The sequence below is a fragment of the Haemaphysalis longicornis genome, unplaced genomic scaffold (genome assembly GCF_048455015.1).
Source record: "Haemaphysalis longicornis isolate Haplotype H1 unplaced genomic scaffold, Haemaphysalis longicornis Haplotype H1 scaffold_8, whole genome shotgun sequence".
In the NCBI taxonomy this organism is placed as follows: Eukaryota; Metazoa; Arthropoda; class Arachnida; order Ixodida; family Ixodidae; genus Haemaphysalis; species Haemaphysalis longicornis.
In genome coordinates, this window is record NW_027526445.1 from 49,209,457 (window position 1) to 49,222,337 (window position 12,881).

General features: G+C 52.7%; 1 protein-coding gene across 1 annotated transcript; it reads right to left on the reverse strand.

The window, feature by feature from the left end:
• Positions 1-3,580: 3,580 nt before the first annotated feature.
• Positions 3,581-6,922, reverse strand: LOC144148289 (uncharacterized). Its single transcript, XM_077679845.1, has one exon. The coding sequence runs from the start codon at positions 6,920-6,922 to the stop codon at positions 3,581-3,583; it is 3,342 nt and encodes a 1,113-aa protein (XP_077535971.1).
• Positions 6,923-12,881: the final 5,959 nt, after the last annotated feature.

The window sequence follows — 12,881 nt, forward strand, 5'->3', positions numbered from 1 at the left end:
ATAGAAATAACTGGAAAGTTGGATCAGTAATCAAAAGCAGGTAGCTGTCTCTTGGGAACAGGAAAAAATGTTTCTGGACAAGTTTCGTTACAAGTTGTGGCGCAGTCATATTCAGCAAATGGCTGAGATTGCGAGTCAAAAAGTGGTGCATTGGAGCGTTCGATACAGTTAACCACGATGTAGGTAGAGCTTTTGGAGATATTTTGGCAATAGTGAAGGAAGAGTGGTGTTAAAGTAAGCATGCTTTGCTTGTTTTAATGTTTTTTTTTTTATGAAAAGTCGTTTTTTTTTTCTCGGAAGGATCCAGGCTTGTGGATTACCTGAATATTTACCCTTACAGAAAAGCCGTTTGTTCCGGTTTTTAGAGCGGTAATTATTGCATTAAACCAATGCGAACTACGGTTCATTAAAATGATCTTTTCGGGAATATACAAGAACTGCTTTAAACATATACCAGTTTTCGTCAACCAAACGATTTTCAAAAAGTTTCATACATTTATTTATGAATCAGGTTGCCAGTGGCAGCAAAAGTGGCTTTTCCGTAGTCGCAAATTGTTTTTGGTTGTTGGACGAATGATGGGACGGAACATAGCGGGACAAAGGCAATACAAACAATACAGAGATCGCTAATGTCAGGCATGCGATGTGGCTAATACTTGAAACAATGTCTGGGACACTTAGTATTAGGTCGAACACACAGATGAAGATGTTGTCCTGTTTAGCTGGGTAGTCGCTTGTGTTAAGTAAAAGGCGCATAAAGATCGGAAAGTAGAGGATTCCGATAGCGTTGTCACAGGCGTAGAGGATTTCCAGGTAATGTGGGGGAAATTAAAATTGACAAAAACAAACATAGCACGATTAGGAAATTTTGTAATAAAATACATATAGTGCGTCGAGCAGGTCATTAGAAAATCCCGCGTTAGCGGATGGTGTAAAATAGCAGCAAAAAATATTCTTCTGATAGCATGCAGTTATGCGAAAGGAAACAAGATCGAGCTTTGTAAAACGATTCATTTAGAGACATGCAAAGATTTTGGCAACATCATTTATAACGCCACCTGAATGTTTCTTCTCTCCTTTTAAGTTAGGGCAATGCGTACAATTATTTTAACTCTTTTGACGTATTAAGATGTTCTTTGACATCGTGAAAACTCAAGCGTGGCTGTTTTGTTTTGCCTTTGGTGGTAATGGTTGGTCTTTAATTGCTGGAGTGGAAGCCTGCTACTGTGACATTCATGTGAAAGGCACGGGTGACGTTGGGTGGGGGAGGGATTGCAAGACCAGGATATTTTGTGCACGGGTTCCCCGAAAGCCAAACATTTCTTGGGGCGTACTTACCGTAAAAACCCGCGTATAATACGGACCCGCGTATTATACGAGGTGTAATTTGGGGACAGCAAAATCAGAAAAAAAGTTTTCATCCGCATATAATACGAGGTAAAGAGCACAGAAAATATTTATTTGCACTGCAGTTACCCTTCAGTCATTGTCAGTTTTCGCTGTCGTGCACTGTCTCCCGACGTCCGTTCAGTCATCGTCAGGTTCGCTGCCGCTGTCTCCTGAAGTCGCCTTGTTGGAAATGTCTTCCCACAGAAAGTGGTCCTCAGTGCCATCAAGGGCGTTCGAGATGCCGCATTTCTTAAAAGAGCGACTGACGAGCCTCTCTGGTATGCGGGCCCACGCATCCGCGATCCAGCCACAAAGCACCGCTGGAGAAGCCCGCGTCAGCCATCCGGTAGCTGTCACTTACGGGTCTCCTGACCTCATCCACTCTTGGTAGCAGGACCTGATGCAGTCTTTGAAAGGTTTGTTGATGCAAACGTCTAGCGGTTGCAGCTGGTATGTCATTCCTCCTGGAATGACAATGAGTTTGATGCGGGGTTCGCGCAACAACTTCTTCACGGAATCGGCCAGGTGGCAGCAAAACGCGTCCCAACACGAGCACTGACGGGAACCCCCAACAGTGCTCCAGGCCGCTGACCCTACACAGGCTTTATCCAGTCAAGCACCAGTTGCTTTCTCCACCCGCGAATGCTGCCTTCGGTGACACCGAACTGCCCAACTTCTAGTAACGTTGGAACTGCCGTCCTGCGGCACAATTCCTGATGGTCTCAGCACATAAAATACCTTTTCTTTTAATTGCCGCTGAATACTGCCTTCGTGCACCCGACATCGTGATAGACTTGCGGTGAACGTGCCGATCCTTCACGTGGTCAAAACAATCAAAATGGCGCCGGCTGAGTGAAGCTACAGTGGCTAGAATAGTGAAGCAGCAGCCAGCTAACGCCACCGCAAGATGGCCCATCCTCCGCTGAAACCGAAACCGAAAGCGCAAATTTTCGGCTGAAAACTTTGGGATCCGCATATAATACGAGGCACAAATTTTACATAGTAAAATTTGGAAAAAAACCTCGTATTATACGCGGGTTTTTACGGTAACTGCCATTTAGGTTCGCCGTGGCGGCTGCTAAAAGGACCGGTACTGGAAAAAGGTCCATTGCAATTGAGAAACGAAATTTTCCACTTCCCCTGAACCTGAGGTCGAAATAAGGTTTACGTCTCCCTCTCTCTCCTCGAGAACGCTTTCCTGAGAGAACAGGGAAGGGGCGTCTCCACGTGCAGGTGAAGCACCGACGCTACAGTCCACAAGTTTCCCCGTATACATCTTTGTCAGGTCTCACGGAGGGCAGAGGACAGCAACCCAGAAATTATTGGAAACGTGTGTGTCTCCCTTTCTTAGATTCGAGAGGAGAAGCACTCCTTCGTCGTGCCTTCATGCGCAATGGAATGCAGACACGCCCAGCAGCAGACGCACTGCGTTACCGTGAAGCGCTGGGCTTCAAGTGAATTCTTGTGACAATGAAAGCCCTGCTGGGGTGGCTGCTTTTCAAATGAAAGCTAAACGCCAGTGAGTCGAGATTTCGGCGCAGAAAAGCGCTGCCGGGGACACGCATCTCTACTGTCACCCCCCCTCCCCGGAAGGAACAAGGTTGCTCCCCACACCCTCCGGCGGCATCGCGGTAACTCTTTAATAATCCCCCACGCATTTTTGAATGCGTCACGGCGAGGTCTGTCGCCGATCTGGCGGGAATGCGTCGACATGAGTGCCAGGTTGACAAAGGACAGGAATTTCGTCATTGTTGGGCATATTTTCGTCGCGTACCATATGGACGGAACGTGGACGGCCAGCGTTCAGAGGTTCTTTAGTGTGTCGGTTTCAACCTGTGCTTTGATAAACGTGTAAACGTTTTTAGTGTAAACGTGCTTTACGCACGTGATTAGGCTCCGCGTTATTTATAGGGCTAGTGCGCTGCTACTTGATGATGATGATGATGATTTAATGGTCATACCCTTTGCAACGGGTCGGCACTATGAGTGCTCTGGCCAACTAAAACAAACATACAACAAAAAAAAACAGTGAAAGACATACAAAACATGGAAAGACACAAGAGAGTACACTTCGATGTTGACAGTTTTGCATGTCGCGGTTGAGCACTCCTGCACGAGTGTCACACCAGACGATGCCACTGCACAATGCCTGCAGGCCACGCACACCGTAACCGAGCGCTCGAATGCACGGTTAGTCTGACGCCTTGACGCGGTTGTGCGCGACAGCCCACCATTGCGTTAGGCGCCGCTTTGTGACCCGGACACTCGATTCCCCTTCTGCGAGGCCGTCGCTGGCCTGTTCGCTATCGTCGCTCAGGCGGCTCAGGTGGACAAACCCAAGCGCCACTGGCAGGGTGGCGCCCTCTCTGGGGTGCGGCGGGAGTTGCGGGCATTGGAGTACGATGTGTTCGATAGTTTCTTCTTGGGCTCCACACACACGACATAGCGCAGTCTGTACCTCAGGGGCCGAGTCATACCGCCGGCGGTACACCTGCGTCCGTAGTGCCCCAGCCCGTGCCTCAAACAGCAGTTTGCTTCCAATGCTGTTGTCATAGTGCTTCTCGGCACCGATCGCGGTCTTGTGTTGCCGGTAGGTGCCGAGTGTCTCCTTGCCCTCCATTCCCGCACGCCAGACGCCCTCTTCTGCGTCTTGGACTCGGGAACGCACTTCCCGGGTGTACGCTGCTGCTGTGCCCGCTTCGATGGGCCGGCTAAAGATGTTGCATTTAGCCTCAATTCGATATACCCGCTGCACCCATTTTGTGCGGACGCATGTAGCAGACAGGTACTCGAAGGCGCGCCGTGCCCACCGCTCACGGGCCATGAACAGCAAACGGCCACGGAAGCTTAGCTTGCTCGAGGCCTCCCGGGCCTCGAAGCTGGACCATCCAAGGTCTCCCTGTATGGCCTCGTTTGCCACGGCACCATGACACCCCACTGCAGTGCGACCAACCTCTCGCTGACGCCTCTCCAACCACTCGCGGGTTCGTGCCGACAAGCAGATCACCGCATTGGCGAAGGTTAGGCCAGGGACGTGGACCAGCTTCCACAGGTCCCGCACCATGACATACCGGTTGCAGCCCCACAGACATCGACGCCGGAGAATGCACTGCGCCCTGAGTGCCGTCTGGCGGACTTTGGCCTCATGCAGTTCATACATGTTGGCCCCAGTACACAGCGTTACGCCCAGATATTTGTAGGACGTGGCGACAGTCAGTTGCTCTCCCTGCAATGTCAGGACCGGTTGTTTAGTCATGTCCCCGGCTAGTTGGACAACCATGGACTTCCGTTGATTGAAGCGGAGACCAAGTCTCTGGATTTCAACTGAGCAAATGTTCAACAGCCGTTGTACATCGTGTTCGTCCTCTCCCATGAGGACAAGGTCGTCAGCATATGCGAGACCCGGCAGGCGGCGGGAATCATCGACTCCGCTGGTGCTGTACCTTAAGCCAAAGCCCAGGTTTGCCTGAAGGAGGGACTTTTCTAGGCCGGACACATACAGCAGATAGAGGAGAGGCGACAGTGGGCAGCCCTGTCGCAAGCCTTTCTGGACCGTGACTCTCTCCGATCGCACGTTCCCAAATACAGTCGTGACTGTATTGCCCACATATAACCTCCTTATAGTGTCCAAAAGAAGTGGCGCTAATCCCAGAGTGCCAAGGCGATCGAAGAGGGCTGCGTGCGGAACATGGTCGTAAGCTTTTTCCACATCCAGAAAACAGCAGATGAGTCTACGGCCCTCTTTCCTGGCAATATCTATACAGCTCGTGAGCACAAACAGATTATCTTCCAAACGCCTGCCTGGACGAAATCCGTTTTGTAGCTCCGTCAGGCACCCCGCAGTCTCCGCCCATCCGCTAATCCACGCTTTCAACACCTGCATGAACACTCGATACACCACACTGGTGACCGTGAGTGCCCTATAGTCGCAGATATGAGCCGCATTGCCGCCGTGCTTCAGAAGGAGCACGACCCTGCCATCTCGCCACTCCTCTGGTATATCTTCCCCGTGAAGAATGTTGGTGAACAGCTCCGCTAGCTGTTCTCTCGAGCCCGGTCCGAGCAGCTTGAGTATGCGAGCAGGTATTCCATCTGGTCCCGTGGCTGTACCCATGCCAATGCGGCCCAGTGCACGTTTTATGCCTGCCGGTGTGACTTCCCAGGTTGTTTCTGATTGGCTTGGAGGCGATGTTGGGGGCCTTGTCTCCTCTTGCCTGTCTTCCGGTACATGGATAGGTGGCCCATACAGGCTTGTCAAGTAGTCGGTGATGTGTCGTGGCGGATCTGCCACAGGCTGACTTGTGGCAGTGTCCACCAGTTCAGCCGGCCCTTCACTGCCTCTGTCCAGCGAGCTGACATACCGCCAGAATTTCTGGGCTGCCGACTTACCACCCGTTCGTATGTTCTTCATCAGTGCAAGGTTCGCATCAGCCATCTTTGCCTGGACTATTGCCTGCATCTCATGTTTGCGTTGTAGGTATGTGTCCCACGCCTCTGCCGCTGCCACACTGTCCTTATCTCTCACCGCCCTGCGGTGAACCCTGTTAGCATTGCGGCGCGCTTGCCACGCCGCGGCCACCTGCCCGTCCCACCACGGCTTCTTGCTTGCTCGCCCATGGCCTTTGTCCCTGACCATATGCTTGCGCATTATATGGCGCAAGGCTTCTATGTACTCCGCGTACGTGGTGGCTTCTTTCCGCCCTTGGTCTTTCTCGAACTCCTCGGCGACAACCTCCATCTTCCGCACTGGCAGATATGAGGGTTTTGTCTCTCTGGGTCTGGTCTTTTGACATTGCTTATGGCTGAAGTTCAGGCGCAAGCGATTGTGATCACTACCTAGGCTGAACTGTCCTTCTTCATCAATGTCAAGGCTCTGTAGGAGGCTAAGGAGGCGAGGCGATAACAGAGCATAGTCGATACACGTTGCACTGTTCTTGGCACACCATGTGCATTGGCCCTTGCACCTGGGATCCAGGTTAGCGATGCTGAGGTGAAGCCGTTCTGCCATCCGTACAAGAAGGTTGCCGTTCGCGTCGGTGTAGCCGTCCAGTTCAGAGAGGTGGCCGTTGAAGTCACCTAGAATTATCACCTCCCTGTCGCTTGCAAACAGCTGGATGTCACTGCACACACACTCCACAAGCGTATGGTTGTTGCTGGGTCTGGCGCTGCTGACAGAAAAGTATATCACGCAAAGCGCTGTGGGCACCCCCAGCACCTCCCCTACCACCCATAGGTGGTCGTGACAGCCATCCTCATGGCCCGCCTGACTCCTGCACTTCACTTGCCACTCCAGGCCCCGACGCCACATCACTCCCACACCCCCACCTTTGCGGCTTACCCCAGACCGGTTCTTGCCCGCCCAGCACCAGTTGTGGTCGATAGGTGGCTCTTCCAGGTCTCGAAGGTGTGTTTCCACCACTGCGTATATGGCGAATTCCTCTTTGTGGAGGGCAGCATATAGCTCTGCCCACTTTTGCTCCCGTCGTGCACCGTGCAGGTTCAGGAAGCCCGCTTTGAAGTTTCTCTGTTCCATGCACCGTTGTGCTGGACGGCGGCGGTGCTGCACCTTTCTTAAGGAACCTTCCGTGGCCCCTGTTGCAGCGGCCGCTGATCCGCCCCGAGTGGACATCAGTACTCTGGCCGGGCCTTGGCCAACGCTCTTTGCACCGAGATCTCGATGAGATTGGCTAGGTCGTTCCGTCGCCAGTGCGACCCTTGCTCGTCCAGCTGCTCGGTGAGTTCCCAGCGGCCCTGCCTCGTGTCGCCGCTGGGTGGTTGCTTTACCCCCCATCGATGATGAGCTCGGGGTGTTCTCGTCTTCCAGCGTTCCTGCCTTGCATTGTAGTTGGGAGGCTGCTCTACCTTCCCTCTGTAATGTGACCGGGGGGATCTCGTCTGCTGGGGCGGGTACATGTCCAGATATCTCCTCTTCTGTGGCCACATCTGCTCCTCCCTTGTTGGTGGGGTCACACCTAAAAAACGTGCAGCTAACTCGCTGATTGTCTTGCCGACTTCTTCAGTGTTCTTGGCAGTGTAGGTGAAACCATCTTTCCGGAACCTCTGTGACGATCCCGTGTTGTTGAGGTCAAGAAAGCGGCTCCCCGTCTTCTTGCACCACTTCTTGAGCTTGGCGTTAACAAGGATCGCCGCAGCTCGCACCTCCCCCCCTCGATTCACAATCTCCGGGACCGAGCAGACTACCAGACTCCCAGGGCGCCCCTTCCAGCGTGCCTCAAGCACCTCCATCACATTCTGTGGCCTACCCGCGAGTACATCGTGCGTCCCGGCGTGTAGAATATACCTGCGTGGGACGTCTCTTGCTCCCTGCTCGTATTCTGCAGCGTACCCTATGGCTTCTTCCATCGTGGTGCGTTCTCCATGAATGAGCTCAACTGCACCCATGGTTCCCACGCCAGCCACCACCGTCGCCGCCACCAGGCCCACATTTTCATCCCCCACCACCACAACTTCTCTTGGTATGCCCAGAGGGGGGCGCTCGTCCGTATTCCGTTCCCAGTTGGGGCCTTTGCGCTGGCTCCTTTTGTCCCGCTTCCCCGTCTTGTGCACCCGTGGAGTCCGTGGGGAGCTGCTACCACTGTCCGATGGCACAGGGGCCGCTGAGTCTTGCTCCGGCGGCCGTTCAAAAGTTGGTTGCTGCTGTTGGCTGTGATGAACCGGCAATGGGACCAGTGAGCCCCCTTGCGCCTCCTTCTCGCGTGTTTGGCTTTTGCCTTCAGGCTGTCCTTCGCCAGGCTTTGCTTCATCGTTGTCATCTGCATGAACGTCACGCTGACCCTCAATCGTGTCCGCCAGAGTCGCTTGAACATTGGCCATCCCAGTCAAATCAATGCCATCGTCCCGCTCCCCCTGCTGCAGCGGGGACGTGGGAGGGGGGTGGTTTTGGCTAGGTGTCTCCGGAATTGCCTCCACGACTGGTGTAGATTTTGCATTGCCTGCGACATCAGCACTCCTCTGCTCTACCTCCCCGAGCCTCGCGGTTAGCTCCAGAACAAGTGTCTCCAGGGTCGTCAATTTGCTATGTAATGCCTCAATCAGACAGTCTTGTTGCTGCATCCGCATTTCCATAGGCGACAGCCTGCAGCAGATGCTGCACACGAAGGGACCTCCAGACGCCGCCCCCTCCTGGGTCTCGAACGGCGTCTCGTCCAGGAACACCCATCGGCCACATGTGTCGCACCGGACGTCGGGACTGTCTGCAGCCCAGTTGGATGCTCCTTTCCTCGTCCCCTTACCCTTCTTCATAGTGGGAGGTGCCGCCGGTTTAAGTTAGTCAAATGCTCTGGCTGTGTTCCAGCTCCCCGCACCCCTGCGGACAGGTCTATGTCTCACAGGGTGTACAGAGTGTCACCCCTGACGGCCCACGCCGATCGCTTTCGAAGATGCCAGATCCTGCAGTGGAAGACATTCCAGTCAGCGCGTGCAGTCCCGGTACCTCTGCCGGTGCGCTTCCAGCCGCCAGATCCAACAGCAGTACTCCCGGGCCGGCGCGGACGATGAGGCGTCGGCTTGCGCGCTCGATGCGCGCTCGCACCTGTCGACTGTCCTCGTGACTACCGCGCCACCAGGTGGATCCTCCGAGTACTCTGTCAGTCACGGTTGTCGGCGGCCCAGGTAGATGGCGTTACTATGTGGCCTCGTAGCCCGCAGCCGCGTTCGCCTGACCGAAAGGCTTAGCGAACAAGCAGGCCCCGCTAATTCGATGACCGCACACTGGCCAGAACACCAACAACACACCATGCTACCAGATGAACACCAACCGCACCATCACCGACTCCGCCACTGACTGCATTGTAGCTAGGTGCCACAGAACCGATGCACTGAGGCAGACGTAACCACTCGCCGTAGCCCCCATGCCGTGCTGCCATGGGGCTCGAGCGGCACAGGCAGCGCCTCCTGGCAGCCGCGGCGGCATATTTTGCGCGTACGGGGCCGGCGTGGTCAGCCGCCCCCAGCGGCGGAGGTATCACAGAACGGCGCCTTTACGGGCGAAAAATAAGCAATTCTCCCTACTTTTATGTTTGCCGATGGCTCAACAGTTACAAAAACAAGTATGGAACATCGCCAAAGAATAAATTAGGTTGGTTTTTATGCGAGTGTTATTAAGGAAAGCGCAGGCTGAGCTCCGAGCAGCCATCTGATCACCTCAACGCTTGGTTCCAGCATTTCTTCGTCAACAGCGTCTGTGGGAGCATATGTTGGCTCTACATTTTTGTGGCTGCCCTCGTACGCAGGAACGTCAGCAAAACCACATTTTACATCACGAATTTGTGCGGGCACCTTTTTCGGGTGACGTGTACACTAATTTCGATGTTGGACAGTTTCAATAGCGCTCGTCGTGCTAACATATAAATAAGCGTTTTATTTGCTGCTGTGTGTCCTGCGTTGGACGCACAGATGCCTTATCCCACGCACGCGGCAGCTTCTTGGACAATTTCTTCCCGGCTGTCGTGGCTACTATACTCCGATACAAGTCAAGAAAAAAGGGGCGTCGCCTAATCCCCCACTTCCACCACCCCCTTCCAGCCAATAGTGTCGCTCTATCAAGGTGACGTCGTGGCCGACCGCATTGCACCTGCAGGCAGCGCTCGGAGCCACGCTTTCCTTAATGCGTCCGTGCCGAAAAGTAGTTCGTAAGGGCGCCTTCACTTTGAGCGGAGATAAAAACCTTAGCTAAAATTCTTTATCTGCCCGTTTTAATGCAATGCGTGAAAGAATTTATCGTCAGCTGCAGTAGCGAGTTTCAATTATATTCCTGATGGTGAATTTCTGCTCTTCCGGGTTTTCCCTCAGCCGCTTGCTTCTGGCAGCTTCTGGTTTTATGCATTGCCGGCCCCATTTCCTGCCATGGATCCCGAAGAAGTCGCATCTGAATGTGCTTCATCGTTCTCGACTGAGAATTGTGGTGCGTTGCCATCTACGCCACGCCGATGTTACAAGAAAAACAAAAGCGGCCGTGTCATCTGCAGCTGCGGACGGGAGATGATCCGGAACGCGTACGTTCGTTTGCGGCATCTTCACCCAGAGCGCAGCGTTGAAGAAACGGCCGCGACCGTGAGCGATCTTCTTGGAGTCAGCGTGAGCTTGGTGATGGACGTGAAGAAGGAGATGAAAAATAACGACGGAAATGTTGCGACGCCCTCCCGAAAGCGCCCGCGAAGCGCCGGAAAGAGACGACGCACATAAGTGTACGACGACTTCACGAAGTGCGCATTGCGGTCGTCCGTGCATCGTTTTTTTCGCAGCAATGAGATTCCGACAGTGAAGGCAATTGCTGCGGATTTCAACGCTAGCGGCGATGTTACTCCTCTCAAGCCATGGACTGTGCGCCGCCTGCTGAATGACATCGGGTTCAGGTATGAGAAGAGGGGCCGGAACTCGCTGCTGATCGAGCGGGACGACATTGTCGCGTGGCAGCAGAAGTACCTCTACGACGTCGCCAGGTACAGGATGGAAGGACGAAAAATCTTCTACCTTGATGAAACCTGGGTGAATGCGGGACACACGCTATCGACTGTTTGGACGGACACGACGGTTGCTTCCCACCACGACGCCTTCATGCGTGGTCTGACGACAGGTTTGAAGCAGCCGTCAGGGAAAGGACAGCGCCTGATTGTAACGCACATCGGCAGCGAGGACGGCTTCGTCAGTGGTTGCCTGGATATCTTTCGGGGTACGAAGACCGGCGACTACCACGAGGAGATGGACGGCACCCGCTTTGAAAGGTGGTTTGGCGCCGTTTTGCCGCAACTGCCACAAGGTAGTGTAATTGTCATGGACAATGCCTCGTACCACTCGCGGCTGGAAGAAGCAGTGCCTACGACGTCTTCGCGCAAACAGGTCGTTCAGGACTGGCTGACGTCCAAAGGACTTGCTTGGGATGAAAAAATGCTTAAAAAGGAGCTCCTCAGCCTTGTGGCCTCTGTAAAGACACGGTACATCAAATATCGTATTGACGGTGCAGCTGAAAGGGCAGGATGTATTGTGCTTAGGCTCCCACCCTACCATTGTGAGCTCAATCCCATTGAGCTCATATGGGCGCAGATGAAACGAGGTGTCGCAGCCAGAAATGCCACATTTAAGCTGGCAGATGTAGAGGTGCTCCTGAGGGAAGAAGCTGCCAAGGTAACAGCTCAACACTGGGCAAACGCAGTTCAGCATGTGATCAGCATTGAAACAAAGTTCAGGGGAGACGGTGGAGCAAGTGCGCATGTTCAACCTATTATAATCCATCTGGATGAAGATGACATGGACTCCGACAGTGACCTATCTGGTATCGAGTCCTTTGAAGATGTGTAAGGCAACCAGCTATTCGCCAGTGCCGCCTTTGCCCCTTTCAGTTAGTGTGGAGTGCGCAATTTAGCTTAAGTAGGTGTGTTTCCATAGCTGCAGGAGCAAGAAACTCCATCAGACAGCAGAGAAGACCAGACATGCTGTTTGTGTGCGTTATTAAGACTTCTTTCTGGAGTTAACTGAGCAGCCTGTGTGTGCAGCGTAACTTGTTAATGGTTGATTGCTTTGATATGTAGCTATGAGAATCAGAAAAGACCATTGCAATGCTTGGTTTGTAATCTCATTTGCCATTACTCAGTGTTGTCTGCTCTGTCGTAGACTCAACAGTGATCTTCCAGCATAACAGTGAGGGCGGCAGAAGCTATTTCAACAATCGATGCATGATATCATTTGCTGTAGTGAACCGAGCGGTGTATTGTGTGGTGCTGGCTCAGGACTGGTTGCCTTGATATGTAGCTATGATAATCAGAAAAGGCTGTTGCAGTGCTTGGTTTCTGATTTCATTTGTTGCCAGTGTGGTGCAGGAATTAGGCCGAATGAATGCAGTCCTGACAAGACACTGCGTGGCAGACGTATCCATAAAAGAAAATTGTACATCTCGAGCTAGAGGAAACCCACACTGTTCCAAACTATTTTCTGGAAGCAGGGCCACGCCTGCACTATGCGATAGTTTTTGCTGCACAGGGAGGATGGCTATTTGCATGTGTAGCATGAGGTGTGTGCAAGCAGAGTCAAGCGAGTTCGCAAATTCACTTCAAGCAGAATCATCTGCAGTGTGTGGCTCTACGGCTCCTTGTGCGACACTATATAAATGGCTATAAAGGCAAGTTTCACCTACAGGAAAAGACGCTAGCTCGAGTTTTCACCCCACGTTTTTTACATTGTTTGGACACTTATGTGTGTATTGGATGCAGAAACAAAGTTGCAAATTAAATGCCTACATGAAAGCATGTAACTGAACATTGTGTGTCCGTGTGGCTGGCTGAGCCAAGTTGTCTTCTTGTAGAACATTGAGAACAAATAAATCTGTTTAAGTGTCTTATTGCTCGTTTCATTTGCTATGCATAATTCAGCAGTGCGTCTGTTTAGCTGTCTGAGCCAAATCTGACAGGATACAGCAGTGAGGACAAGAAAAGTTGCTTCGGTGTTTTATTTCTAATTTGATTCTATTTAGCTATCTG

What these genes read in the sequence shown, in the direction of transcription:
- LOC144148289 (XM_077679845.1), bottom strand. Translation starts at nt 6,922, where the DNA reads ATGGAACAGAGAAACTTCAAAGCGGGCTTCCTGAACCTGCACGGTGCA.